The 25887-nt window shown below is 44.8% G+C and overlaps 1 protein-coding gene and 1 long non-coding RNA gene across 2 annotated transcripts in view; one reads left to right on the top strand and one right to left on the bottom strand.

Moving 5' to 3' along the window:
- Positions 1-463: 463 nt before the first annotated feature.
- Positions 464-25887, bottom strand: part of slit1a (slit homolog 1a (Drosophila)) — an 84195-nt gene continuing 58771 nt past the window's right edge. Inside the window, exons 11-37 of the mRNA XM_070840845.1 lie at positions 23113-23184; positions 22950-23021; positions 22525-22668; positions 21622-21785; positions 20614-20637; positions 17665-17809; positions 17359-17433; positions 17126-17269; positions 16878-17021; positions 16621-16787; positions 15687-15819; positions 13882-13950; positions 13727-13798; positions 13543-13614; positions 9727-9798; positions 8443-8606; positions 8226-8350; positions 8020-8117; positions 7775-7914; positions 7147-7240; positions 6922-7059; positions 6611-6839; positions 6374-6504; positions 6119-6273; positions 4841-5129; positions 3987-4198; positions 464-3875 (exon numbers count right to left, since the gene is read on the bottom strand). Of these exons, the coding sequence (XP_070696946.1) occupies positions 3637-3875; positions 3987-4198; positions 4841-5129; positions 6119-6273; positions 6374-6504; positions 6611-6839; positions 6922-7059; positions 7147-7240; positions 7775-7914; positions 8020-8117; positions 8226-8350; positions 8443-8606; positions 9727-9798; positions 13543-13614; positions 13727-13798; positions 13882-13950; positions 15687-15819; positions 16621-16787; positions 16878-17021; positions 17126-17269; positions 17359-17433; positions 17665-17809; positions 20614-20637; positions 21622-21785; positions 22525-22668; positions 22950-23021; positions 23113-23184 (3583 nt within the window). The 3' untranslated portion in view covers positions 464-3636. The remainder of the gene's footprint in view (positions 3876-3986; positions 4199-4840; positions 5130-6118; positions 6274-6373; positions 6505-6610; positions 6840-6921; positions 7060-7146; positions 7241-7774; positions 7915-8019; positions 8118-8225; positions 8351-8442; positions 8607-9726; positions 9799-13542; positions 13615-13726; positions 13799-13881; positions 13951-15686; positions 15820-16620; positions 16788-16877; positions 17022-17125; positions 17270-17358; positions 17434-17664; positions 17810-20613; positions 20638-21621; positions 21786-22524; positions 22669-22949; positions 23022-23112; positions 23185-25887) is intronic.
- LOC139210713 (uncharacterized) lies at positions 3788-5460 on the top strand. Its single transcript, XR_011585269.1, has 2 exons — positions 3788-4237; positions 4856-5460. It is a non-coding gene; the product is annotated as an uncharacterized lncRNA (long non-coding RNA).

Genomic DNA, 25887 nt, shown 5'->3' with positions numbered 1-25887 from the left:
GGAATGTTTTTCTCCCTCCAATCGTACCCACAGGTTTAATAACACCAAACGAGGGATTACTCACTCTGCGGTGTTGTGAGCTAGACCTTGGCTCTGTGTGGCTGGATGGATTAGCATGACGATCCCCAAACCCTCGGGACTTTATGTGCTTTCACACAGTTAAGGCCAAGAAAACAACTTTATTAATTTCCTGAATTCACTGAACTGATCTGATCTTCTCTCTTGATAAAAATTGTCTCGGACTCAAAAAATGGTAGACGGTACGTTCCCAGTTGATGGCCAGTTCCTTAGCAGGGGATTTGCCTCCGATGAACTTCAAGCGATAACAGGGACTTCAACACAACGTCAACACAAAACTCCCATGAATTCATTTAGTAGCTGTCGTGGAGCCTTCGGTCATGATGCATGATGTTTGCCCAGTTATCAGGGAGTTGAGAGTTACAATAACAAAGAAGACAAGACATTTTAAAAGCACACACATTTAAGTTTAATTAATGAAAAAGAGTGGAGGTTTGGTAAACATTTTGTCGGTGGCACTACATACATTCAGCATTATTGGGAGTTTTTCAGTTTAATCCCACCATCAATCCTGTAACAAAAAAGCAAACAGACGGAACACAACCAGGGCTATTTCTTAAGTTTTTGCACCAGTTCAATACAACAGAGACATTGTGTTGTTTTACAATAACATATTTATGTATATAGGTCATAGGATGGAAAATCTGTGTTCCTGGTCACGTGACCAGGTAACTGAATCACATCTCAATATAGCACAAGCACCACTAAGATGTCTACCAGAAAGTTGAATGCACCAGTCCAGTTCAGAGCAGTGCAGAGGAAGGAAAGGAGACATGAAAAGAAAGCCACATTGGACTAAAGGTGCACCTGTACGAGGCACACAGCCTAAGAATTACAGTGACTGTTCATCAGTATCCTTTTAATGTTATTGTACACCACTGGGATCACATCAACAGCATGTAAAACAAAGTTAACATGGGTAGCAATATGGATAGGAGCTCTGTGTGCACTGTACCAAGCTGAGATCTGGATCTGCAGCCTTTCACACTATAAAAAGACTTTTTTTTTTAAACATTTAGATCAGCAAAATGGATAAACACAATCCCAATCTGCTGGGAGAACAATGCCTTAAGCCATCCCGATGGACTGTCACTTATTGAACAGTATGTGATTTCTATATCTTACATTGGAAACTAAATAACAGCTAAAAGTTACCACTTCATGAATAAGCATAGGTCATATTTATCTATACACATTTATACATTCAGGTATGACTGTTGTGTTCACTGTAATTGGCACCATTTCTTCTTTTTTTTTCGTGTGGGTAGCCAGTCGGAGCTGGCAGACGTTGAAATGTCCAAACCGTTCTCATTTATTATCTGTCAGTAGTAGGCATGTAATGCTTCACACAGTTGCCCATTCAAACAGATCTAGGATGATGTACTTTAACATGATTATTGTCCACAGAAGCAACTTCATCCCATTTCTTCTGGCTTGACAGCAGCTTATGATCAGTTGAGCTTGACTACTTTTACTCTGTTGAACTAAAAACAACCTTCTTTCTATGGCAAACGTCTCTCAAATTAAAATGATAGAAATTACAACCCAGCACTTCAACAAAATGAACATGAAAACAATCAGAAGCCTTAAGGTGTGGTATGGTAATTACAAGGTACATTTGAGGGGGACACCTCTTAATCCCAGCTCTGACCTCTCCAGCCCCTGCAGCAAACGAGGAATGTCCGAGCCAGAGAGGAGGGAAAACACTGTCGTAACTCGCTATTAAGTGATGTTACAAATACCTTACAGATTTTTATGCTATTTTTATTCATTATTTTACCTTTTTTCATCTTCTTTTTGAAAATATTTGAAAGTCAGCAACATTTACGCCTTTCACTTTCTACAGGGAAAGGCCTTTTAGATAAAATAAATAAAAACAAGCACAGACTCTCATGAATTAGATGTAATATTCACATGGAAGACAACATATACAATATTAAACATATTTCTAGACCAATACTGCCTCCTATACAACAAGGCCAACCAGCTGCTGTATTTTTGGCCAATTAACGTAATTAATTATCTTGTTGGCGCGAGTGAGATCAACAAATAAAAACACCAAGGGAACCAACTGAATGCCTTTCCACCAGTCCCAAAGCTTCCAGAAACAGACTTACTCTTTAACATAGAAAAATACTATACCAAAATGAAATACAAATATATATATATATTAGAATCTGTTAGGCATTTCTATATAAAGGGTTGTCGGGGAGGGTCGGGGGGGACGGGGGGACGGCTAAAGGAGTTAGGTTACATCAAAATATAACAAAAATATAACAAAAATAAACACAAATCAATATGAGAAATTAGACGGAACAAAACAAAAATCAGAAGATGATTCTGCAACCTTTTTGTTTCGTTATAACATTTATGATATTAAGGAGCTCTACATATTTGTTGGCAAACTCTTCTCCACACATGCAACAGTTTGCGAGTTTAATACTGCAGGCATCAAGAGGAGCGGGGCTGAACGGCCTCCTGCTCAAAAGGGGGGTGGGATTATACGAGTCATCCTAACCCTGAGGCAATGTATGCTGAGGGACTGATGACCACCGGGCACTGCCAGCGCCACACGGGCTCGCTGTGTGAACAGAAAAGATACTTGCAGCACACAAGCCGTCTCACCTTTACAAGCGTTAAGACTGTGTGTAAACGTACGTATGCCATGCATGTGTGATCATGTACTTCAGAGAGGTGTATGACTGTCGTTTTCAGTGCTGCTAGTCAGTGCAGTCTCTATTTTTATGGAATTTCTATGTTACGGTTCCTCACAGCAAACGGCTGTGACACCAGACCACCTGGCCTCAAAGCCACGACATCCGCACCGGATTATGTGCCACTCTAACCCTACCTTTCCTTTGTTCACTTCTACATGTGCATGTGTGGATGGATGACTGTATCCTGGCAGAGAAATTGGTACACCAAACCAACACCAACTTTAACTCAACCCAAACCATATCCAGCCCAGTCCAGGTAACCCAGCCAAGGTCAACTCAAGATAGCTTTGCCAAGTCAAACGGTCCAGCTCTCCTCTTTTTTTTTTTTTTTTTTTTGTTTTGTTTTGCCTCCTTTTTGTCTTTCTCTGCCTCTCTTCTGCTGTTCTTAGCCAGGCTGGACCCCACTGTCCTCACCGCTTCCACGAAATAAAGATGGTAGATGGTGGCTTGGCTGTCAGAGGCCTCGCAGATGGATGGGGAATTCACACTGGGTAATTTGGGTTGGAGGGATGCCTCGCTCTGAATGCAACACCTTTGAAATCTCTGGACCCCTTGGAACAATGTTGCAGATACAATGGTTTTGTTGCTGTTGTTGTCACTTCTACATTGTTGGTTTCTCTGTGTTACTGTAGGTCACACACCCTTGGAAGGGGAGAAAATGTCCTATTTTACAAACATTGTTGTCCATAATATATAGATAGAGGTTTTATATATATTCTTTAAACTCTCTCTTTCTTTCTTTCCCTCCCTTGCTTTCCTCCAGTCCTCTTTCCTCCTTTCTATCTTTCTCTCTTTCTTTCTTCTGCTCGGCAGCAGTGGCAGGAAACGTGAGTGAACGGCGCTACATGCAGCCCACGCAGCCACACTTGATGGTCTTCTCCACTTCCTCGCTGAAAGAGGTCCCGTCGCTGCATTCAAACGTGTATTTCCGGCGTTTCATTCGCTGGCTGGCGCAGCAGGCCCCCGTGTCGCAGGCTCCGGTGCACTCCACCCAAGAGACCATGCGGCTTGTCTGGCAGATGGCGTAGCCTCGCTGTACCTGGTAGAAGTCTCGCACAGGCTCCCCTCGGCACTCAGACTCTGGGAAGAGGAACACAGACATAAGTGTGATCACTAAATCATATCAGCTTTTTAAACATTTTCTTTTCTCCCCCCCTCTGAGGATTACAGATCGACAGAAAGCAAACCAACCTGCATCACAGAGCTCCCCAGTGTAGCCACTTTCACAGTGACAGTAGGCGTCTCCCGTGTCTGAGATCTGACAGCGACCATGTTTGCAGGCCAGACGACGGCAGGGGTTGAACAGCTCTCCCTGCTGGTTACACAGGGCGCCGCGGTAACCCTCCACACACTCGCAGCGGTACGACTGAGCGTCCAGCGGGATGCACTTCCCATGAACGCACCTGTCGAGATACAGTCAACAAAATCAAGCTCCCTGCTCAGTAAGTAAATCAATTAAGCTGATCAAGAGCAGAATCGAAAAATAAAGTCATTAAGTACATTTACTTGATCTCTGTACTTGAGTATCATTTTGAGTTCTGTGCACTTTACCATTACCATTTCAGGCTGTTTTATATTTCAACTCCACTACATTTATTTGACAGATGTAGTTACAAGTTACTTTTCACACTAAAAGCTTTTAAAATACAGTAAATTATTAAAGATTTCACTTCTTGTTCACAAACTTTTTGCCCTGTGACTCTCACAAAGAAAGAATCAGTGTGGTCAGGTCCTTAACTCTATATAAAGTGGTTACAAGTAGCTAATGATAAAATGTCACCTACACATCTATTAATCTAATGTTAATGTTCATCAGACACTGGCCATAGTACTTTCAGCTGATAGTACTTGTGTTATCTTTTACTTTAGTTGGATTTTGAATGCAGAACTTTTACTGGTAATATAATACAAGTATCTTTATGTTGTGTAGTTTTATTGGTACTTTTACTAAAGTAAAGGATTAGAGTACTTCCTTTGGATAGGAAATCAAAGGGCAAAAAGATCTTTGCCGTACAATATAAATTCTTTCCCATGTGTTAACCTACTTGCTGCCCTGGCAGGGGTTGCTTGCAGGCTGGTCACAGTGCGGCCCGCTCCAGCCTGGCTGGCAGTGGCACACCGGTCCCTGGACCCCATCAGGCTGACAGATGCCATGTACACAGTAGATCTTCTTGCAGGGCTCGCAGCCCGGTACCACGCCGGGCTTCATCTGGGTCTTGGTGAAGTCCTGGAGCTCGTTGTTGATGTACAGGTTCTGGATGCAGCCGTGGAAACTGGAGCCGTTCTGGATCTGCCAGAGACGGAAAGTGCCTGAGTGTACATCCACTGGCATGCCTGGAGGAGGGGAGAGCACAGAGACGATGTTTATTGGTGTGAAGACTTGCATTCTGGATCACAAACAGACAACTAACACAGGGCTGGTATGAGTGTAATGGAGGAAGACATTTTCAAACACGTATGTCCCAACAGTGCATATACAATTAGTCAAATTAATAAATGCAACACTTTCTAATATTCATATTTTGCATTTGCACCACAAGACACATCATCCTTGAAACAGAGGACAGCAAAAGGCAAAGAGATATGGGAGACTGTCTCCTGTAGTGTTGTATGAATGAAAGACAGCACAGCACAGCACAGCACAGCACAGCACAGCACAGCACAGCACAGCACAGCACAGCACAGCACAGCACAGCAACAAACTGTACAAGTTCTGAGCCACTCCTGAGCAAACTGTCATGTCAGCCCTGAAAACTGGGGCTGACATGACAACAAAAGCTTTCTTTTGCCATTATTGAACTAAATATTTGAATTTTGTGAATGTCAGGAGCGACTAAATCACATTACAAATAAATACAGTTGCATTTTGTGCAAGCAAGTCCATGCAAAGACTGTGTCTGGTAGTTCTTATAGTGATCACTAGAGGGCGCACTTTGCACACTGTAAAAATGTGCTGTAATGACAATAAATCCATTGGATTAATAAAATGTATTGTATCTTAGGTCACTTTTGAGAGTTATGATAAAATGTGTTATTTGTTCATTACAAATGTGAGAATACGGCATGTTGTGCCTTGTTTTGCATTGTGAATTAATGTTTGGCCCCTAGCAAACACAGTCATGACTGAAGGAGGGGATGGTGTGAGTGGAGGATACGGTTTGGGTTTGGGTGGAGGTAGGACGGGGTTGAAGGGTTGCATGGTTGAGGGGAAGGGGTTGGTTGCGGTGGTGACAAAGCGAGGGGGGAGGGGTGGTGATTGACAGTAGTGTAGTAGTTAAGAGTGCCTGCAGAGGAGGGAGGTGTGTTCTGGAGAGGGCCCCTACCCCCCACGTAAAGTGGAGCCTCCCCGTTGAGGGGCCGCACCGCCCCAAAGCTGTCCATTGTGGTAGGGAGACCCCCATCAATGGACAGGTTCACCATCTGGTCAAAGGTCACTAGCTCCACTGTGTGGAACTGGCCATCGTTGATAGTCTCAGTACTGCAGAGGAGATCAGAAAGAAGATTTAGTGACTTAATACCAAATACAAATACCATCTTTTCAGCAGGAATCAGCCCACAGTGACCTTTCAACACCTCACCTGTAGATGGCGTGTCCTGGCTGGCTGCCGGGGTCATAGCTGACCTTGACATGACCTTGGTAGAGCTCCACTGCAATATGATCGTTGTCTCCATTGTACAGCAGGATACCATTATCCTCCGCCGTTGACACCTACAGAGGGAAAATTTTTGCTTTGGGTTAATTCAGGTTTGAGAAAGTCAGCGTTCACACACAGAAATCATAGTAGTGTTCACACGTTAACGCCCGGTGTGAATACCTGTAGGGTGATGTTGGCTTGAGGCCAGTTCTTGAGGTCAGAGAGCAGTAGGTAGGAGTCTCTGTCCACAAAGTTGACGCTGACCAGCTTCTCGCAGCGTGGGCCCCCAAACTCCGGAGGACACTGGCAGAGGGCACGCCCACCCCGCTCCACGCACGGGGCGTTGTTCTGGCAGTCGGCCAGCTCACACAGGGACAGCGGAGATGGGGGAACCTCACACAGCTGACCACTGAGGGGAGAAAGAGAGCGGGGGATTAATTTTGGAAGGGCAAAAACAAAGCCTGTGCATGTTACACTTGTTTTCCTCTCACCTGTACCCTTCAGGACAGACGCAGGAGTATCCATTCAGCTCATCCATACACTGAGCGCCATTCTGACAGCGATGCTCCTCACAGTCGTTATAGTCTAAACTGCAGTCATCACCAACATAACCAGGAGAGCACACACACCTGCAGTACACAAACACAACACTGGAATCAAGCACACAAGGACAAACCTACCTCCTAAGTCTTTCTGTAACATCTGGTGTATCTTACTTGGGTCCTGTGGAGGTGATGAGGCAGGTAGACTGATGTTGGCAGGGGCTACGTCCTGGGGCGCACACATCCTCCATTTCTTCACACATCTCCCCTGCAGAGAAACAAAAGCATTAACTGTTGCACAACACAGAACAAGAACCATCCTGCAAAAAACACCAAATGAGAAAGTCATGAATTTATTATTATGACCAGTTTCATTTTTTAATCCAAGAAAAATAATCTTGTCAAACACAATTTCTATTACAATATTTGACGTGAAACGAAAAGAAATAAGGTAATTGGTCTCTGCTAGACGAAGAAAAGTACAAATCCTGACAAGCACGGAGAGAAAACTAGTCGGCTCTGCTTAGTTCAAGGCGAGAGTTTTAATCTTGGCAAGACAACACAGTGAATGTATTTGTTCTTCAGCTGTAGAGAAGCCCAATGTCTCACTAATTTAAAATGTAATCTAGTTTGAAGCACATTTACCTTGTATTTCTTCTGGTTTATTAGTTGTGAGGTCATATTGTGTTTTATAGTGAACTTTTCTTCATTACATACCACCACATTTCTCTAGAAACAAAAGGTGGGGGGGGGGTTTGCAGTGCAGTTGCTCCTCCAGTCAAACTGTGCTGCATGCACTCACCTGTGTAGTAGGGGGGACAAAAACAAGTGTAGTTGTTGACTCCGTCGATGCACGTTGCTCCGTTCTCACAGTCGTTGTCTTCGCAGTCGTCAATGTTGGTTTGGCAAGTGGGGCCCTCAAAGCCCAGTGGACATGTGCAACTGTGAACACACACACACACACACACAGACACACACACATTACCTCATCATGTCACAGTATTATGAAGATGAATTATTTCATTGATTAAATGGTTTCTTCCTCACCTGTATTCTCCCTCCTCATCCTCATTCACTTGGCAGCTTCCTCCGTTGGCGCAGGGGTTACTCACACAGGCATTCAGAGCTGTCTCGCAGGTCTTGCCCTGAGACAGAGAACAGAGATAAGGTCCATTGTCCTGCAGCACACTGAGGTGCACTTATATATTATTATTATTATTCCCAAATAGTTGGTGGTTTTAAACAGGTCTGACCTTGAATCCTGGAGGACAGCTGCACCTGTAGATCTCCATCAGGTCGCTGTGGCAGATGCCTTGGTTCAGACACGGACTGGACAGACAGGGGTTACACTTGGCCAGGACTGCAGTGTCCACATCTCCTGGGGAAACGCCAGAGCAAGAGGAGTAATGATTTACATGTACATACTAATCTTACTAACGTTAAGTTTCTGTGTCCAACACTGTAACTCACCTGTACATTCAAACTTCTTCGCAGGTGTGGTGAGCAGCAGTTTGCCCTCCATGCCCTGTGGGCCAGCACAGCGGGCGATGCCGGGCTCTTTGTAGCCGGTCTTCACCCAGTCAGACAGCCAGCGCAGGCGGCAGTCACAGTACAAGGGGTTGGCGCCGATTGCCCTGATGGAGCAGAGAGAAAATAGCTGTGTTACACTTTTAAACCATCATTTAGCCAAGTAGTAACACGGTGTAGTACACTCCACCACCAGCAGATGTCTCTACACCCTTATATGAAAGAAACCATGTCAAACTCAACTTGGTGAACTGGACAACTAAAACGCTGCTTCTCTGAGAATTAAACAGATTTAAAGTTTAATGCACAATGCCATGTTGTGCCATACATCATCCGGAGGAGGGCCTTTCAATTATAGGCAAAGGTGTGAACAGAAGGCACTCTTAACCACTTCTGTCACGGTGGTCGTGAATCAATGCCGCTCTGTCCTCCCGTTGGATGCACAAACACTCCTGAATCGATGCTGTTCCATTACGGTGGAGCACAGGCTCATCTTTCAGGCCGGGCCAATAGCTGACACCCGACATCTGCTAACATGAAAGCCACTTGACTGTGACTGTGGATCAATGCCTCCCCTCCATCCATCCCTCCCTTCACCACGTTCTCACGCGGCCTTGACTTCTTGCACCGCTCTCCAAAAAATGTCTGTGTTCCCTCTGTCCGCCCTTCTTCCTCTCCAGCTCTGACACTGATAGGTGTATTGATCTCTTGACTGTCAAGGGATGACGTGAATATCTCGGCCGGATGGCAGAGGGCACGCTGCAAAGATACTTCTGTGTCGTTTTCTACATGTCCACAACCGCACAGCTGCTGCACACTGCACACCCCCGACGGACACACACGAAATTACAGACATAAATAAACAGCCCAAAACAAACACTAAAGGTCTACAGACCATGGAGAATCTGTGTGTGTGTGTGTGTGTGTGTGTGTCGGAGATGTGACAGGGAGATGAGACAGTGGAGGGGTCTGTGTGTTGCTTTAACCACAGGACTGTGGCTGATTAAGGGGGGGTCTGGCTCATGCGGAGCCCACCAAAGAGGACTACAGACAGGCCACTGTGAGCCACACTCTCCGGCTGTCTGACCAGACCCCCTCTGTGCCTGAAGGCTTGCATGTGTGTGCATGTGTGTGTGTGCATGTGTGTAGACTTCACAAACAGAGTAAGTGCTGATGGTATCATACAGGCTATCGGTGGGGCGTGCAGTCGTGTGTGTCACTACTTACAAATGAGAAAGTGAGGCCACATCGTTGAAGATGCCATCAGGAAGCTCGGAGATTTCGTTGCCATGGAGAGACCTAAGGGGAGACGGAGGAAGGAAAATGTATGACCATGGATTTATTTCATGAAAAAAAACCTTTCGTACTTTTCTATAAGAGCTGAAATAATTGGACAATTCATTAATAAACAGCTATTTTGATAATCAATGAATCACTTGAGTCACATTTAAAGCAAAAAAAGCTCATTACAGTGTAAAGATGTGTTGCTTTTCTTTTATCTCTGTGGTAGAATATTACATATACTATACTATATTACACCTTTCTGGTCTTTTAAAATGAATAATCAAAAAGTAACTGGACAATTAACCAATACTGACAATAAACATCAGTTGCAGACCCAGAAAAAAAAAAAACAGGAAAAATGTTGGGGAATATTTAAGTATTGTGTGGGATGTTAAGTGGTTTGTATTGCTGGTTGTGCAGCTGGCAGAGATATGGGCCTCTGGATTCTGGAAAAGATTGGTGTCAAGTTTCTCTGTGTGTCTGGCTGGCAGGGCCAACAAGTGTCCAGAGGGAGGGGGGGGGGCAGAGCTGCACCACGTTACAGGACAGTAAAAAACAATATAGTTAATGCAGATTAACGTGTTTGTATGTTTGGGCATTAATGTTTGTCTGTGCGTACACTTTTGTGCACACAGGATAATGTTATTCTCCCTGCTGTTTTCTGAATACCATCTAGGGTGACAAGCCAGCGCGGCTTAATGGCTCCATGACTGATGGCTGCTGTAATCCGTCGGGTCATTACCACCTCCAACTCTCAGCTGACCGCACACTAATGTTACCACAGCTCAGTCCAGGGTACGGATACATGACACATCTACTCTGAACGCCTGGATGAGGAGGACTGACGTATAAACAGACTTTGAAATCCTACTTCCTTCTTTTGTTTGATCCATTAAAGTCGCGGAAGAGTCAGGAGAAAGGATACAGAAAAGGGAAAGCCGGTCAGTGCGAGGATACAGAGCTGTGCTGGAGTACGAGAGAGGAAATATTCAATGTAACCATCTGAGACAACAAGTTAATTGGCCTGTGTGCATGGGAGAATGCTTGTTAGAGCAGACTGAGTAGTTGGGCTGCGGTTGTCGGAGAACAGTTAGGATACTGGGGGCATGGAGCCAGCAGCAGTGTGCCAGCCAGGCAGAGATCTCATGGGAGAAAGGAGCCAGGGAGTCTCCAGAAAGAAACCCGATCTGCTTCCTTACAAACGTTCTCTCTTTCCGTCTCCGTGTCTTTTTACTCGTCTTTTCTGCAGCTGTATATCATTACATCACTCCATCTTACCTATGTCAGCTTACCTCGAGCCCGGCACAGTTCTCGGAGTGAAATTGCATTTGATGTTTCTGGACAGAAATGATGAATTATGACTAGAAAGTAGCTGTACAGTCCAACTTCCTTAAAATATCCACAGACTTGTTCACCTGCAACCAGTTAATAATGATTGGTGATTCTGTGAGTCCTAAAGGTTTTAGGTTTAGCTGCTGTGTTGAGGGTTGTGTGATGCTGACATTTACTCACAGCTCTGTATCCAACAGTAGTTTTCATACTTTCTTTCCTGCTCTTTTCCTTTATGTGATAAATTTCATATCACTTTCTTTTCTCACAGCCTCCCACCCAAACCCTGGCGAACCACGCCCCAGCGCTGTCTCAGCTCCCTCACCTCACACCTAATACCCAGCAGGCCAATTAGCAGCTTATTAATCTGCAGCTCAAACCGCAATCATCATACACACGTACACAAACGCACACACACACACACACACACACACGTACACTTGCACCAAACCGCACCACGTCTATGCCAGGCTCAGGCCCCTGGTCTGTTTGAAGCCCTGAGCGTTAATGATTCTTCTCCTCTTTATTGCTCTGTAAAGCCAAAGGTGCAGCTTTATAAAGGCTTTGGCACCTCAGTGTTTGTGAGTATGCGATGAGTGTGTCCCGGCTGTATTTGTAGTTGGCATCTTACTGTGGTTTCTATGAAGCCTCCAATGTTGAACTTTGAACCCCGTGTGGGGTCTTAAAGTTGAAACTATTAAATGGAGCTCATTGTCCCTTCAGTTTTGTTGCACCCCCACAGCGTTGCTTAGTAAAATAGAAGAAATATTAAAAAAAAAAGCCATGGCACCAATTGACATTTAATGGGAGGCTTATGATTGATCACACCAGCAGTAAAAAACATCAAAGTTTTCAGCTTCATTTGGACTCCTGTCTGACTGAGACAACACGGTAGCCCAGACAGTCTGTGCGTATATGTGTGTGTGTGTGTGTGTGTGTCTCAGCTTCAATAGTTCTGAGCCTGTATGGTGTGTGTGTGTGTGTGTGTGTGTGTGTGTGTGGCGTTGGGGGAGGGCCTCACATGGCGTCTAACACACTTGCACTGGGAATATTTTAAAAGTGAAGGTGGCGTGAGTGAGTAAGAGCAGAAATAACGGACGCAGCTTCATTAGAGATCAAAGCAGCTCGCCCGGGCGAGCAAGGCGACATCAGCTAATGATGACCGAGCTTCACTCTCATTCCACGCTAAAAGGGCTCTTACACTTTGTGCCTCGTAATGATCGGGGCTTTAGTCGAATCCCGCCGTAAAAAAGAGGCTTTGTTGAAGCTTTGTTGTCAGTAGTAAAAAGTGTGCCTGCTATGAGCACACATGGAAGGCCGATAACTCTCCTCCCACACACATACTAACGGGCACCAAGCCAGCATATGACAAACATGTAAGTTATGCATACAGGCACCAACATATATATATATATATATATGTATATATACACACACAGATGCATACATAATCTCATAAAGAGTGCTGCTGGGCCTGGTCTCTGTTTCTCCATCACAGAACCAAACTGTACACTCCAGTTAAAGTGCTGGGCATCCAGCTGCTGTATCTTTGGATGCAGGTCCAAAGGTTGGTTTGGTTTCGTCATCTATCTGTCGGAGGCATTTACATTCTACATCTCAGTTATTTAGCAGACCAATTCATCCACGGGAGCCCATGGTCACCGAGAGTGCACAATCAAAGACTTCATAACTTCATAAAAGCCCGGAGGCAGAGTCAAAGCCATTACGGTTAGCGGGGCAAACATTCTCCGGTAATCAGTGTCAGAGTGATTTTATACAGCGGGCTGTGGCGGTGATGAGCTCAGGGCGCTTAGAGGTGAGCAGGGAGACTGGGAAGATGTGTGAAGACGAGGTGTGGGCAGGAGTGGGAGCCGGAACAACAACGCTGCTGCTGGCTGCCATTTAAACAGAGAAAATAGGTCGTAGGTTGTGTGAGTGTATGTGTGAGTGTGTGTGTGTGTGTGAATTCATAATCTGTCATAACTGTTTAGACTGTTTCAGTCCTCTGGAGTCAATCAAAGATTCGGAGCATCTGCTGCACCGTCTCTGTAGTCACTGCAAACTGTAAAAATATCCTCCCTAATAACTCATTTAGTCTAAAAGTGAGTCCTTCAGAAGACTTTTTTCAAAATAACTTCAGTCGTCTCTAATGAAGCTGCTGTTCTCTCAAAATTATGTGACAACAAAGAAACATTTTAAACATTTGATTTGCACGGGGAAGGAGAGAAACTCTCTCACCACCAGCAAGACACATTTTGTATTAAAAATAGGATTTTAAGACTCAAACCTAGTTATATATACACATATATGTGTGTATATATGTATATATCTATATATAGATATATACATATATATATATCTATATATAGATATATAGATATATATATCTATATATATATATATGCATTTAAACTATAAAAATGAACTCACAGCAGCCGGAGAGAGTGCAGTCCACTGAAGGCCATTTTGGGGATACAGCGCAGGGAGTTGTAGCTCAAGATTCTGCAATGCAAAAATAATTACATATGTATGTATATAAAATTCAGCCGTTTCCATCCTACTGTCAGCACTAGAATGAAATACTAGCTCTTGGCTGAGGCTGATCAGGACTTACAGAGTGGTGAGTTGGCTCATGTTGGAGAAGGACGAGTTGGTCAGAGAGTTGATCTTGTTGTTGCTCAGGTCTCTGAGAGGAAAAATTAAAAAGGCATAAATTCACTGGATTGATCTGCGCGGAGAGACGGAGGGAGCAGACAGACGACGACTTACACGAGCTGCAGGTATTTGAACGCAGACAGTTCCTTTGGCACAACGCTGAACTGGTTTCCATCCAGATACCTGAACAAAGAGAGTGAGTCAGAGGACATGACATGATCCACTCAGACCAAGATTTGACATGAACAGTAAACATGCACGATCATCTCTTATGTGGAGATTTCTGTCAACGTCATTTGCAGTATATTTACCATGTAATATTAAATCCAAGCAATTTGAGTTTGCAAGTTTACATTCTAGATTTAATATTTTGCTTTGAGAAAATGATATAATGTCTTTAGTTTTAACATATTGGTTTTATTGAGCAGATTTGTTCATTGGTTTGATTGAATTATATTAACTGAGAGTAAAATACATTATAGTAATAAGGTTTTTTGGCCGGTGTTAACTGTTGATTTAATTCTACATTTCGACATTTTCTTCTTCTTGTCAGCAGACTGATCTTATTTTGTGAACTGGTTAGGTGGGAAAACTTTTAACCCTGAACAGATTTTCCCACGCAGCCAATTTAATCTCATGTTATGCTGAACCGCAGACTGTTTTGTCTTTCAATTATTTGGAAGTTTTGGCACAGGATTGTGTCTCATGCCTAACAGGCAAGCTTAGTGGGAACCGTCTATATACCGTTAGCATTCCTATTCCAGAAACATACTGGGTTATTCATCACTTCACTGAAAAACTGGGCAAAGAAGGCAAACTTATTACATTCAGTGACATGAATTATGAATTTTCCGTTTAGCAGCAATTCCTGAATGTGACCCAGCATTCCACTTTTCGAGGTGGCCGAGGTACAAACGGGCGTGTGCGCTCATGCGTGTGTGTGTTAACATACAGCACTGATGTATGTACAAGCCACCGCAGTTGACATCATGCCTGCAGGGATGCAACCACCCTGCTGGCTACCAACACAAAGTGCTACCAGAAGGGCTGTCACCTTGATAAATGGCTGATTTAGGGCCTGGTCCCTCTGAGCCGAGCTGCAGGGGCTTTCTCCTGCTATTGTTGTTGACTGTACTCAGGGCGGGAACTGCAGGGTGCGGTGGGGGGGGGGGGGGGGGGGGTTGGTTGCTGGTTAGTGTGAGGGGCCTTTGGGTTTAGAGGTAATGATAGGTAATAATGGTGCAGAGGACACTTGGGGTAATGATGGAGTAGCATACTCTCCAGATGACTAGATGAAAGCCCAGAACAGAGGGGCACACCTGGTCACACCTGCTGGGACAATGACAGGCCTTAAGGCTTGCACAGCATGTGTGTGCATCTGTGTGTGAGGGAGCCTGAACCATTAGAAGCAGTATTGGAAAGTTCCAGACCTATGACATTTCCTCCCCTTTCCATTGAAAACTGCTCATTAAAATGTCCTCTTGCTCCCCTATGCTCCTGTGGACAAGCTTTTGGCCCCCACACAAATATGCACACACACACACGTACACACACACACACACACACACACACACACACACACACACTCTGATCCTTGGCTCTGAGTGTGAGAGTGACATCAGTGCTAGCCCTGAGGGCTGCAGGGAACACAGAAGAAGAATGTCTGAGAGAATAACTGTAGGGTTTATTGACTCCTTTCCCCTTTCTCCAAATGATGAGACCTGTTTTCTTTGCCTCCACTGTTTTCACTAACTCTTATCTCTTTCATACCTCCTAAGCTCCTCTCAGCTTCTTTATAGTGTCTCCTTTGTCTTTCCTTTCCAGACCTACCTCCATCAAAGCCAGACAAAGGAGCAATAATACCTAGAACTCAAACAGATAAGACATACAATTGGCACAATGAATACCAAGGAACTCACAGTTCAGTCACATTTCTGGGGATGCCTTTGGGCAGTGTGTGGAGATGTTTGTTACTGCAGCGCACCACAGTCTCCAGGCATGTACATTCACTGGGACACTGGGGTCTGGGCACACAGCTTGACTCCTCTTGGCCTGGGAAAAAAAAGCAGAGGAGGTAGAATAGTCAGATACCAGAATGGAAGAGAAAGGAAGAATGACCAGGAGGGTCGGAAAGACATGGAGGACGGCCAAAAGACAAGCTGTCATCCCTGGCAAGGAAGATGCATTGAGAAAAATGCAGAAAGAGTTGAAAGACAAAGCAAATCCAAAGGCGAGACAGAGTCAAAACAGCACAATCATTCATTCAAGCTGCTGGTGAGGCATTGAGACAATGAAAAAAAAAAAAAGAGGAAGTGAAAAATGTGAAACGTAAAATAGGACAGAGAGAGAGGAGCCTCACTAATGTAATATCGATCAACAGGAGCAAAGAATGGATGCTGCCCGAAGCCTGAAGACAAGTCTAACATTCATTCAGGTGCAAATAGGCTGACTGGTCAATAAGGCAAACAGCTCAATAGCTCCACTCAGCCCGGCATCGACCAGCAGCTTAGGAACTGCTGAGTAGCAATCTATTCAGTAAACAAAAGAGTCGCACAATAGTGGCCATTATTTAAGATGATCTCAGACACTTTGAGCAGGACTTGCTTCTGAGGTATTGCGGAGCAGAGTGCAGTTAAAGTCTTCATCAGTCAGATCCTGACAGGCTAGTTTACCACATAGTGGAGATAATCTAATGCATTGAAGATGTTTATCGCCTTTCACAGAGAAAGACTGCTTTCTTTTAAAGTCAAGAAGCTGCAGCAAAACTTCAGGCACAGTCAACATAAGGACACGCTGCAAGAAAAGCTGACTCATATCATAATAGGCAACTGTATATGTCTCGGTGCCACCTACCGTCCTCACAGCGGAAGTCAGGCAGAGCGACATCCTGAAGTGGGATCTCCTTCAGGAAGCCAGGACGTTGGCAGCGAGGGTTGCCCGTCACAATCTTCCTACTCCTCAACCAGTCGCCGAGCCAGGCCAGCCGACAGTCACAGTTGAAGGAGTTGGCCAAGAGGTTACTGGGGAAGTGAGCGTGAAAGAGGCTGTGAGAGCAGTGAAACTTGAAATGCACGATTGAACGTAGGCGTGGGTGTCTGCCAGGGTCTCACAGGGTGGAGAGAGTCTGCAGGGTGTCGAAGGCTCCGGGGGTGATCGTGGTCAGCTGGTTGTCGTACAGAGACAGCAGACGGACGTTGTGCAGCCCTGTGAAACTGTCGTTGTGGACACAGCTGATCTTGTTGTTTCTCAGCATCCTAAGCAGAGAAGAGAGGAAGCACTTCAGTCTACAAATCTCATATTTCATCTTGCATTTCAGAAACACCAGCGACGTGTGATTGTATGTTTTTGCATCACTCACAGCATACGCAGTCCCTCGAGGCCGCGGAACATCCCGCTTCGAACCGAGTCGATCTGATTGGCTGTGAGGTGAAGCTCATTGACAGATGATGCTCCCTCAAACGCCCCGTCCTCAATCTCTGTGATCTTGTTGTTGCTGAGGTTACTGTGGGGAAAGAAAAACAAAAAAACAAACTTGTCAGAAAAGTAAGTCTAACTCCATTTAGAGAAAAGTCAAATTAAAGTTTCACTTGCATTTTCTTGAGCTGGGAAAGGTTCTTAAAAACTCCAGTTGCCTCAACAGTGGTGATCTCATTGTTGTTAAGGCGTCTAGAGAGAAGAAAGATGAAAGGGTTTAACCATACGAACACATCCATTCAAAATTAAAGTTCTCTTTAAATATTCAGTGAGTTTTTGGCTTCGCTTGGTCCTCAATTTCACATTTCCTTCAAATCAAATTCATTGATTCATCTGATTACTATCGTTCTCTGTTCTTTTCATTCCATCTCTTCTTTTTATCTCTTTCTGTTAGCAGTGTACGTTTTTTCCCTGAGTCCTTACAGTTCACTGGTGGATGCAGGGATGTGCTCAGGGACTTTGTTGAGCTTCAGGTTGGAACAGTCCACCACGTTCGACTCACAGCGGCACTTTGGAGGACACACTGGATCGCTGTTACAGGCATTATTCAGACGGGTGTCCTCTGTGCCTGAACAGGAGAAAATGCAAACACATTCACTCTTATAACCTCCTTTACCAACATATGCGCCTTATTTTCCCATGATGCTCAGCTGTATATCAGTCATTTGTCTCGCTGTGACCTAAAAGGCAGCCTCCCTAACTAATCTTTAACCTTAGGCACCCTTAAGAACACCCTGCAGCTCTTCTCCCATTCACAGGAGCGAGATGAATGGGTTTGGACGAGGGGATGGACGGCCGGGGGTGAGGGTGAGTTATTTTAGAGAGGTGAGAGAGTGGGAGCAGTGGGGTGAAAAGAACAGTATCAGAGGAGATTGAGATAGGGATGCCAAAGAAGATTTGGGCTGCCGGCTTCAGTGAAGCAGAGCACCCGAGAGAGAGAAGATGGTGGGAGGGAGGCGGTTGAAATGATGCACAGGAAGCGTGCGTAGACAGGTGGAGTTGAAGGGGAGGAGAGAGATGAGACATGAAAAGGGGAGAGGGGGGAGGCATGAGGGACACAAATGCATGTAGGAAAGAAAAGGGAGAAAGAAGTGAAAGAAGAAGACAGATGAGAGAGATGAAAGGTGAGTGGCGAAGGTGCAGAAAGATGTCTGTCCTGATAGAGGAAGCGCAAGAATGATGCAGCAAGGGGAGTGTGGGACGTTTTCCTGCACCTCCTCTGTCTATGAATAGACGTTACGTGCCAAAAAGCGTGCTGCCAGTTACATCATGGCTGCTCAATAATGGAACAGCATTGGGAGCCACTTAGAACAGTGTGTGTGCATCAGTGAGTGTGTGTATTGTGTCTCAGTGTCTGTGTGTATATATATGTGTGTGTGTGTAGATGTGCGTGTAAAGCCTGTGTGTGTGAATATGTTCCATTTAGAGGGAACAGCTCAGCGTTTGCTGTTAGGATATCGTCCTGTTCCCTTTTGCTGGCTCACATCGGTGCACCTCTCTGCCTGTGGTTTGGAGATTACGTCAGCGGGACACCATGGGGCACCCAGACCACAACTTTAGGCAGGAAAACCTCAAACAACCAGGATTAAATCCAGCAGTTGAGTATCAAAAATCTGTCTAAATAAATGGAACAGCATTTGAAACCATAACCTAACCCCAAACCCTCATCGCTGACTTTATTAGAATATGGTTCGACAGAGGTAGAGTGAATTGCATTCACAGAGACTAGTTCCTCCGGCTGCCTCTGCAAAGACTGAAGCTGTGTCACCTCTCAGAGTGGCTGCAGATAGGCTCAGTAATGCAGGTCATTAAGGAACTTTCCCTCCCTAGGCAGGAGAACAGGAAAAGGCATTTCCTGCTACATAGGAAGCTATGAAAGTACAGCGCGGCGCTTTGATCTCGAAGATGTAGAGGAGCCAGTGGAGATTCGTGAGCCTGAGTCATCGTCATCGTCACAAGTGCGTGTTGGCGACACTTTTACTGTCAGCAGATTTAAACGAAACAGGGGAAAACACAGAGGAGAGGGATGAGGTTTTTCCCTCTCGGAGGCGCAAAATGACTCATTGCTGGAGTTATGGACGTTCTCATAATTCCCTGCAGCTTGGTTCCTCATTATCAATGTATTATGGAATTCCCGTGTTGTCAGCGATTGCATGTGTTGAGCGTGTGTGTGTGTGTGTGTGTGTGTGTAGTGTGGAGGCTTTTATTGTTATCATTCAGGGAGGGTGAAATTCTTATTAATCACATTTTGGCTTTGATCTTCCTTCTGCTTACATAGTACTCCCATTTGTTCTCTAAGCCAGTGCAGAGCTTTATCTCAGCTTAGCACACAAAGACATTAATTTACACACATGCACACGCACACACACACACACACACACGGTCTGACACACATCACTGCTCCTCCTAGTTATTTTCTTGGAAGTGCTCTTGTTAAGAGGTCCGGAAACATCCGCTGATAGGAATCTGGGTCCTCTGGTGGGCTTTATTTTCTTTAGCTTTTACTGATAGAAAGGACACACTTTCCTTCCCCTCTGTCCTTCTCTCCCTCCCTCTTTCTCTGCCCCTCTCGGTGAGTGAGTGTCTGTGCTCATGCCAAAGCAAAGAGCCACTTCCTTTTGAGTCTATCTGCTGAGACTGTTAGGAAAACAGAACTGAGCAGAAACAGACGCTCTCACACGTATATCACATTAAAATACTGGAGAACATCGGTACGGTCACTTTTGGGCCCAATTAGCTGGTCTGACATGTATAAATACCACTATCACCAGCGTGTCAATTAACTTTCCTCCGAGGTTCATCCATCATCCACATTAGGAACGATTCCTGTTTATTTCAACGTAGGTCTTTCATAGTTTTGGCCATTATTAAAATAAAAAAAATAGTAGTAAAACCAAAAGTAAGTGCACAGGAAATGTTGGTAATAATCCCTCTTAGTACAGGAAAACAGTTTGCACATAACTGTGGCAATTATGGTTGGTGGGATGAACTAGGAAATTGTTTGTACATTGTAATAGATGTCAACAACTTCTGTTTTCTGTTTGTCTAACCCATGACTTAGTTTAAAACTAGTAGTGAGTACTTGTGTTTCTTGATTCGTCAGAGCTATTTTTAGCAACGTCGCCATGTTTCTCTGCTCTAAGCAATAAACTCTGGCAAATAAAATGTTATTATTACTGAAAGGAATGATGGCAAACTATGAAAATAAGACCCAAGTTGCAATAAACTGAAATTACCCTCTAACCTGTGGGAGAATTTTATTTAAATGAACAGTAAGCGGTGGAAAAAATGATGCCACTACATGACTGCGGGTGGATAATTAAAGAAAGAGAGGAAGACAATGATAGGTGTGAACATTTACAAGCCACTCACCTGGGATGAAGTACTGCTCTTTGGCTGTGATGGGAGGAAAAAAGAAAGAGGGACGGATGTCAGTGAGACCAGTCTGATCTGCATAGCTGTGGTGTCGCTATGCTTCAGAACAGTCATATATAGAGCTTATATATGACGACACATGACACAAGGTATATGACAGTTAAACAGAGAAGCCTGGGACTGTCTCTGTGCATGGTAATGCAGAGTGACTAGTTACGATGTAAAAAAAAGGTGGTAAATATTTGGCTGTTGCTAAGGAAGAGTGACATGAGGGAAAGAGGGAGACAGCAAGAAAGGAAGAAAAGAAGGCAAAAAAAGGGAGAAAAAAAAATAAAGAAAGAGAAAAACACATGAAATCCCTTCCTCGCTGGGTCTAGCCAAACAAATGAGGCTATAAAGAAGTGTGAAACCTCAGCCGTGCAGAGTGCCAGACAGCGTAGCACAGTGCATAGACACAATAGTGGGCACAGGGTGGAGGGAGAGGGGATGGTGAGTACCTGGCTAGTGCGGTGCAGAGGAGTGAGGGGGTGTGAAGGAAACCTGAGCCTGGCAGAGGGAGGGAGGGAGGGAGGGAGGGGAGTCTGAGATTGGCAGAGGGCAGAGGAATGGTGGGCACATACAGAAACTCTAGCCCTTATACCAGCCTCGACTGGTGATCTCAGCTCACTGCGGTCTGAATGTGAAACCAGACTCAAAATGTGGTAAAATGGAAGGGAAATGGAGAAACGGCCAACGATCCCTCTCTCCTTGGCCCCAAGTTCAACTGGAGAAATATTGATTGAGGAGCACCGGCACGGCAAATGATAGGCCGAATAAAACCTTTTGCCAGGAATGATGGCTCATTAAATGCGGCATGAGGTAGAGACAATGCAGAGGCAATAGCCACTCCCGGCGGAGAGGAAGAGAGAAGGTAAGAGCAGAGCAGCCAGAGACAAGTTGAATAAAAACAACAAAGCCTGCCGGAGAGAGAAATAAGAGGGAGACAACAGGAGACAGTGACACTACCGGAGCAGCGGAATTTCTTGCTCTTGATCTGCCCAATGCGTTTGTTTGCAAGCCGGCGAGGGCTGGCACAGCGGGCACCGCTGGTCTCGATGGGGTTGGAGCGCAGGTAGTCCGCCAGCCACTTCAAATTACAGTCACAGATAAATGGGTTCTGGGCGAGGTGACTGGAGGACAGAGAGGGAGAGGTGGATTGGAAAGAAGGTTGGAAAAGGTTAAAGAGGTCTACAGAAGAAGGTGCACACGAGAAAACTGATAAAGGCCAAGAATTAAACATTTCAAATAGTAGGGTTATATTTAGACATCAGACTAACTACAGACTCTCACCTGCTATTATTAGAAGGGTTAGAAACACCTCTCAGTGTAGTGCGAACACAAAGAACCACAAACTACATTTCCAAAACTTTATAATGTCTTATAATGAAGTTGGAAAGAGTGTGTGCTGACGGTCAGTTTGTAGTCTACATGTATTACATGTAGGCAAAACAAAAAGCTTGTTTTAGACCGAGACCCTTAAACCAGGTGGCCTCTATGAGTGTGTGTGTGTGTGTGTGTGTGTGTGTGTCATCTTCAACAGGTGTCTTGTATTTGCATATATGGATGATGTTTCAGACATGGAAGGTGCCACAGCGTGTCGATAACAGCATGTGGTGTGCTTTGATTTTTGGAAAAGAAAAAAAAAGGAGACATTCATTTAGAAGGAACTGGTGGTGTCTGAGTAACCGAGGTGGGAAGAGTGGGTGTAGTTTGTGCTGTTTACTCTCCTCTCTACCTCATGATCAAATTCCTGTGTTATTACACAGACGTGTGAGTAAACAACTCCGGTGTTGGCTCATGTTTTATGGTGACGGAGCAGTATGTGTCAGAGCGTGCAGAGCGGCGTGTCGGTGTGCCTGTTTGACTCACAGGGTCTGTATAGCTCGCAGGGAAGTGAAGGTGCCCTTGGCGAGGGTTTGGATCTTGTTGTCATAGAGCGATAGCAGTGAGAGATTCTGCAGGTCCTGGAAGGCATTGGCACGAACGCAGTGAATCTTATTGGCATTCAGCAACCTGAGAGAAGGGGGGGAGACGAGGAGGAAAAGAGGGAGGGAGGGAGGGAGGGAGGGAGGGAGGAAGAAGGAGACAAGAGTGAAAAGGGGGAGGGAAGCAGCTTGTCAGAGTTTCTTCATGTATTCATTCATTATGCATTCCATCTCGAAAACTATGCACAGGTACAAAGTTTATTTGAAGGTTATGACTCCTTTACTGAGTGGGAGTAAAGCATGCCTGGTATTCAGTGTATGTCTGCAGTGTGTCAGAAGAGTGTGTGTGTGTGTGTGTGTTCGGCTTACAGCAGTTGCAGGGCATAGAGGCCGTCAAACACCCCCTTGGGCAGGTCGGTGATCTTATTTCCATACAGCACGCTGGGAAATCACAACACAGACTTGCTTTAGACACGGGAAACGACAACTCAGTGGATATTTATGCGCACAATCGCAGCTCAGAGCCACTTACAGGGAGTTGAGGGAGCGCAGGCCCTGGAAGGCATCGGGAGCTATCTCTGAGATCTGGTTGTTGCTCAGGTCTCTGCGTTGAAGAAGAAAGCCAGAGAGTTAGTCAAAGAAATGGAGATTCGGGGTAAAAGTCCTTTTCCTGTGGGAGGTTTGACCCCACTGTCACTTGGGTGCCACTCTCACAGGAAGGTGGGGTGGACGTACGGCCTTCTGCTTGTTGCTGGCAAGCGAGTAGGAGGAAAATGTAGTGCGAGCTGCATGAAGATGAGTTCCAGCTCTCTCCCGTTTTTGATGGCGTGTCCCTTCAAGGGATTTGATGAAATGGAGCGGGCTGGAGTCTCGTTGCCAATCAAAACATTTACTTGTATTATTTGCGGCCCATCGAGCCTCCCTCTGTTGTATCATGGTGAGAGTGTGTGAGTAAAAATGGGGTGCAGGGCTGAAATCCAAAGTGAAATACAGTAGACTGCCTCTGAACACAGCCGTTGTTAATAGGATCCACAGGCCTCTCCCCACAGGATAACCACTAAGCCAGTGTGTCTATGTGTTTATGTGTCTGTGTGTCTGTGTGAGTAAATGCAACAGTAAATGAGGAACAGTGGGACAGAAAGAGAGACAGACAGATGGAGAGAGAGAGTTAATGGAGTATGTGGACTGAACTCCAGTCGACTGGATACCTTTGAAGGAAAATCATCATGTGGTGAAGAAGAGGGATATTTTCTCATTTGGGGGTAACAGTTAAATAAGTGCCCATTTGTCTTCTTGCAAAGGACTGAGGTTTCCTGGAAATGAAAACGCGGCAAAGGAGCCAACATCTGCACTGGTGTGTGTCTATAAACTCAGACACTGGTGTGTTTGTGTATGTGTCGGTGTGTGAGGGCTGTTACTGCATCCCTGTCTTAAGGAGCGGTTCATGTGTAGGTCATCCAAACGGGGACAAGGTGAAAGAGAATGTGTGTGGTTGGCATTTAGTGGGAGAGGAGGACTTGTCGGGTCAGGAGAGGCATTTCACACATACCCACCCACACCGCAAATAAACAAACAAATACACATAGACAAGAGCCTATATATAACTCAGACTTACCTAATGTTCCTTCATGAAACGTTTAACTACATCTCATACATAACATACCCGAAAAACCTGCTCCTAAATATAAAACACGCACACGAACATCTGCAGACCCTGACCCAGGAGAGCAACCATATTCGTCATGATGTATCGACGCTGTCTACACACAGTGTGCACCGAGGGCGTTGGACACAGGACGCGCTGGGCCAGTGAGGGCACACAGCCAGCTGAATCAACAGAGGCACCGAGGGTCAACGCAGACATGCGGCCACACATTGTTGTTGCTAAATGCAGAATCAGCAGCAGCAACGGTAGCAGGTCATGTCATGTTTGGAAGAGCAGATGGAGGAGATCAACACATTCTCCCTGTCAGTAAGTCTGGTCGGTATTTGTTCTATATGATCAAGTATCAAGTTTGGTATCATACTTAATAAAAAGGGTCTCCTTTATAATATTTTTCATATAAAAACAGTTACTCAGTTTTTGGGGGTTAAACTTAGACATTAGTGAAATAGTTTATTAAAATGTGAAAACTAGAACTAGAACACAAGATTCACAGTTTTTCTTACATAATCCAGATGAAACAGAACCTTTTATTTTGTAAAAGATAATCATGAATTAGGGGCCGAGGCAGCTCAGTGCAGGTTCTGTTAACCAGAACACATTTTGTTGTTTTCATGTGTTACATTTGTGAAACTGCTATTAAATCTGGTTCGTAAATATCATGTATGAAAACCACGTGTTTCTTATTAAATAACAACTGATTCTATGTTTGGAGCAGTAATAGTTACAAAATTCAGTTTTTGTGGACTTCAGATCAGTTTAACATTTTTATTAGAGTTTTATACACTTTGATGTGAAACCCTAAACTGGTTAAGTCTACATATATTTTTGTACAAATCGATATGACTTCCCCGTTTGTCCAGGGGCTCCATTTCTGTCGACTGGAGCACATTTAAAACTACATACTTTTGTATTATTGTATTATTTTTAAGGGTTTCCTTAACTCAAACATAGAAACCTGACCTGGTTGAGTCCACATGGTTCCATTTTTTTTTCAATATAATAACAAAAATTCGATTTATTTTTGTACTAATAAATACCAATTTCTCTTGGGATTTCCCTGCAGCTACAATAAACTAACAGCTGCTCCAGTCTGTTCTGTATTCACCTCATTTGAACCTCAAACTGTCCCTGGAATCGGATGATAAAACACAGAGGAATCCTTTAAGAGGGGCAGAGAAACTCCCTGACCTTCCGTTTCCGCAGTCTCCCTGCTGCTATGTCGGTCAGGCTCGGTGGTGTTGGAGTTATGGGTTTGGCTGACTGGTGTGTGCTGGCTGGGTGAGCGGACAGCTGGCTCAACGGGTAAAAAAAAAAACAAACACTCCAGCTCAGCTACCAGCTTGTCGCTGTTCGCTCCCAGAGAGAGCGAAGCCTCAGCCCCCATTCCAGCACATTTTACGTCCCCTCATCATCATCCCGGCCGCAGTTTACAGTTTGCAGACGCAGGCACATCACACATACAGACTGGACACAGCACTAGCCAGGGGAATACCAGTGCACAGCAATGAAAGATGAGAACTGTTATTATGCTCTTGTAGCATCAGAGTGCTTGCTTTCCATGCCACCCCAAGTCTGAGAACAAGAATATGTTCTTTAGGCACAGACAAAATAAATACTTCATGGACTGAGAAGACTGCCAAT

Source organism: Pempheris klunzingeri, chromosome 12 (genome assembly GCF_042242105.1).
Source record: "Pempheris klunzingeri isolate RE-2024b chromosome 12, fPemKlu1.hap1, whole genome shotgun sequence".
Classification (NCBI taxonomy): domain Eukaryota; kingdom Metazoa; phylum Chordata; class Actinopteri; order Acropomatiformes; family Pempheridae; genus Pempheris; species Pempheris klunzingeri.
The sequence above is the reverse complement of the archived record's forward strand: the minus strand, read 5'-3'. Positions and strand labels throughout refer to the sequence as shown.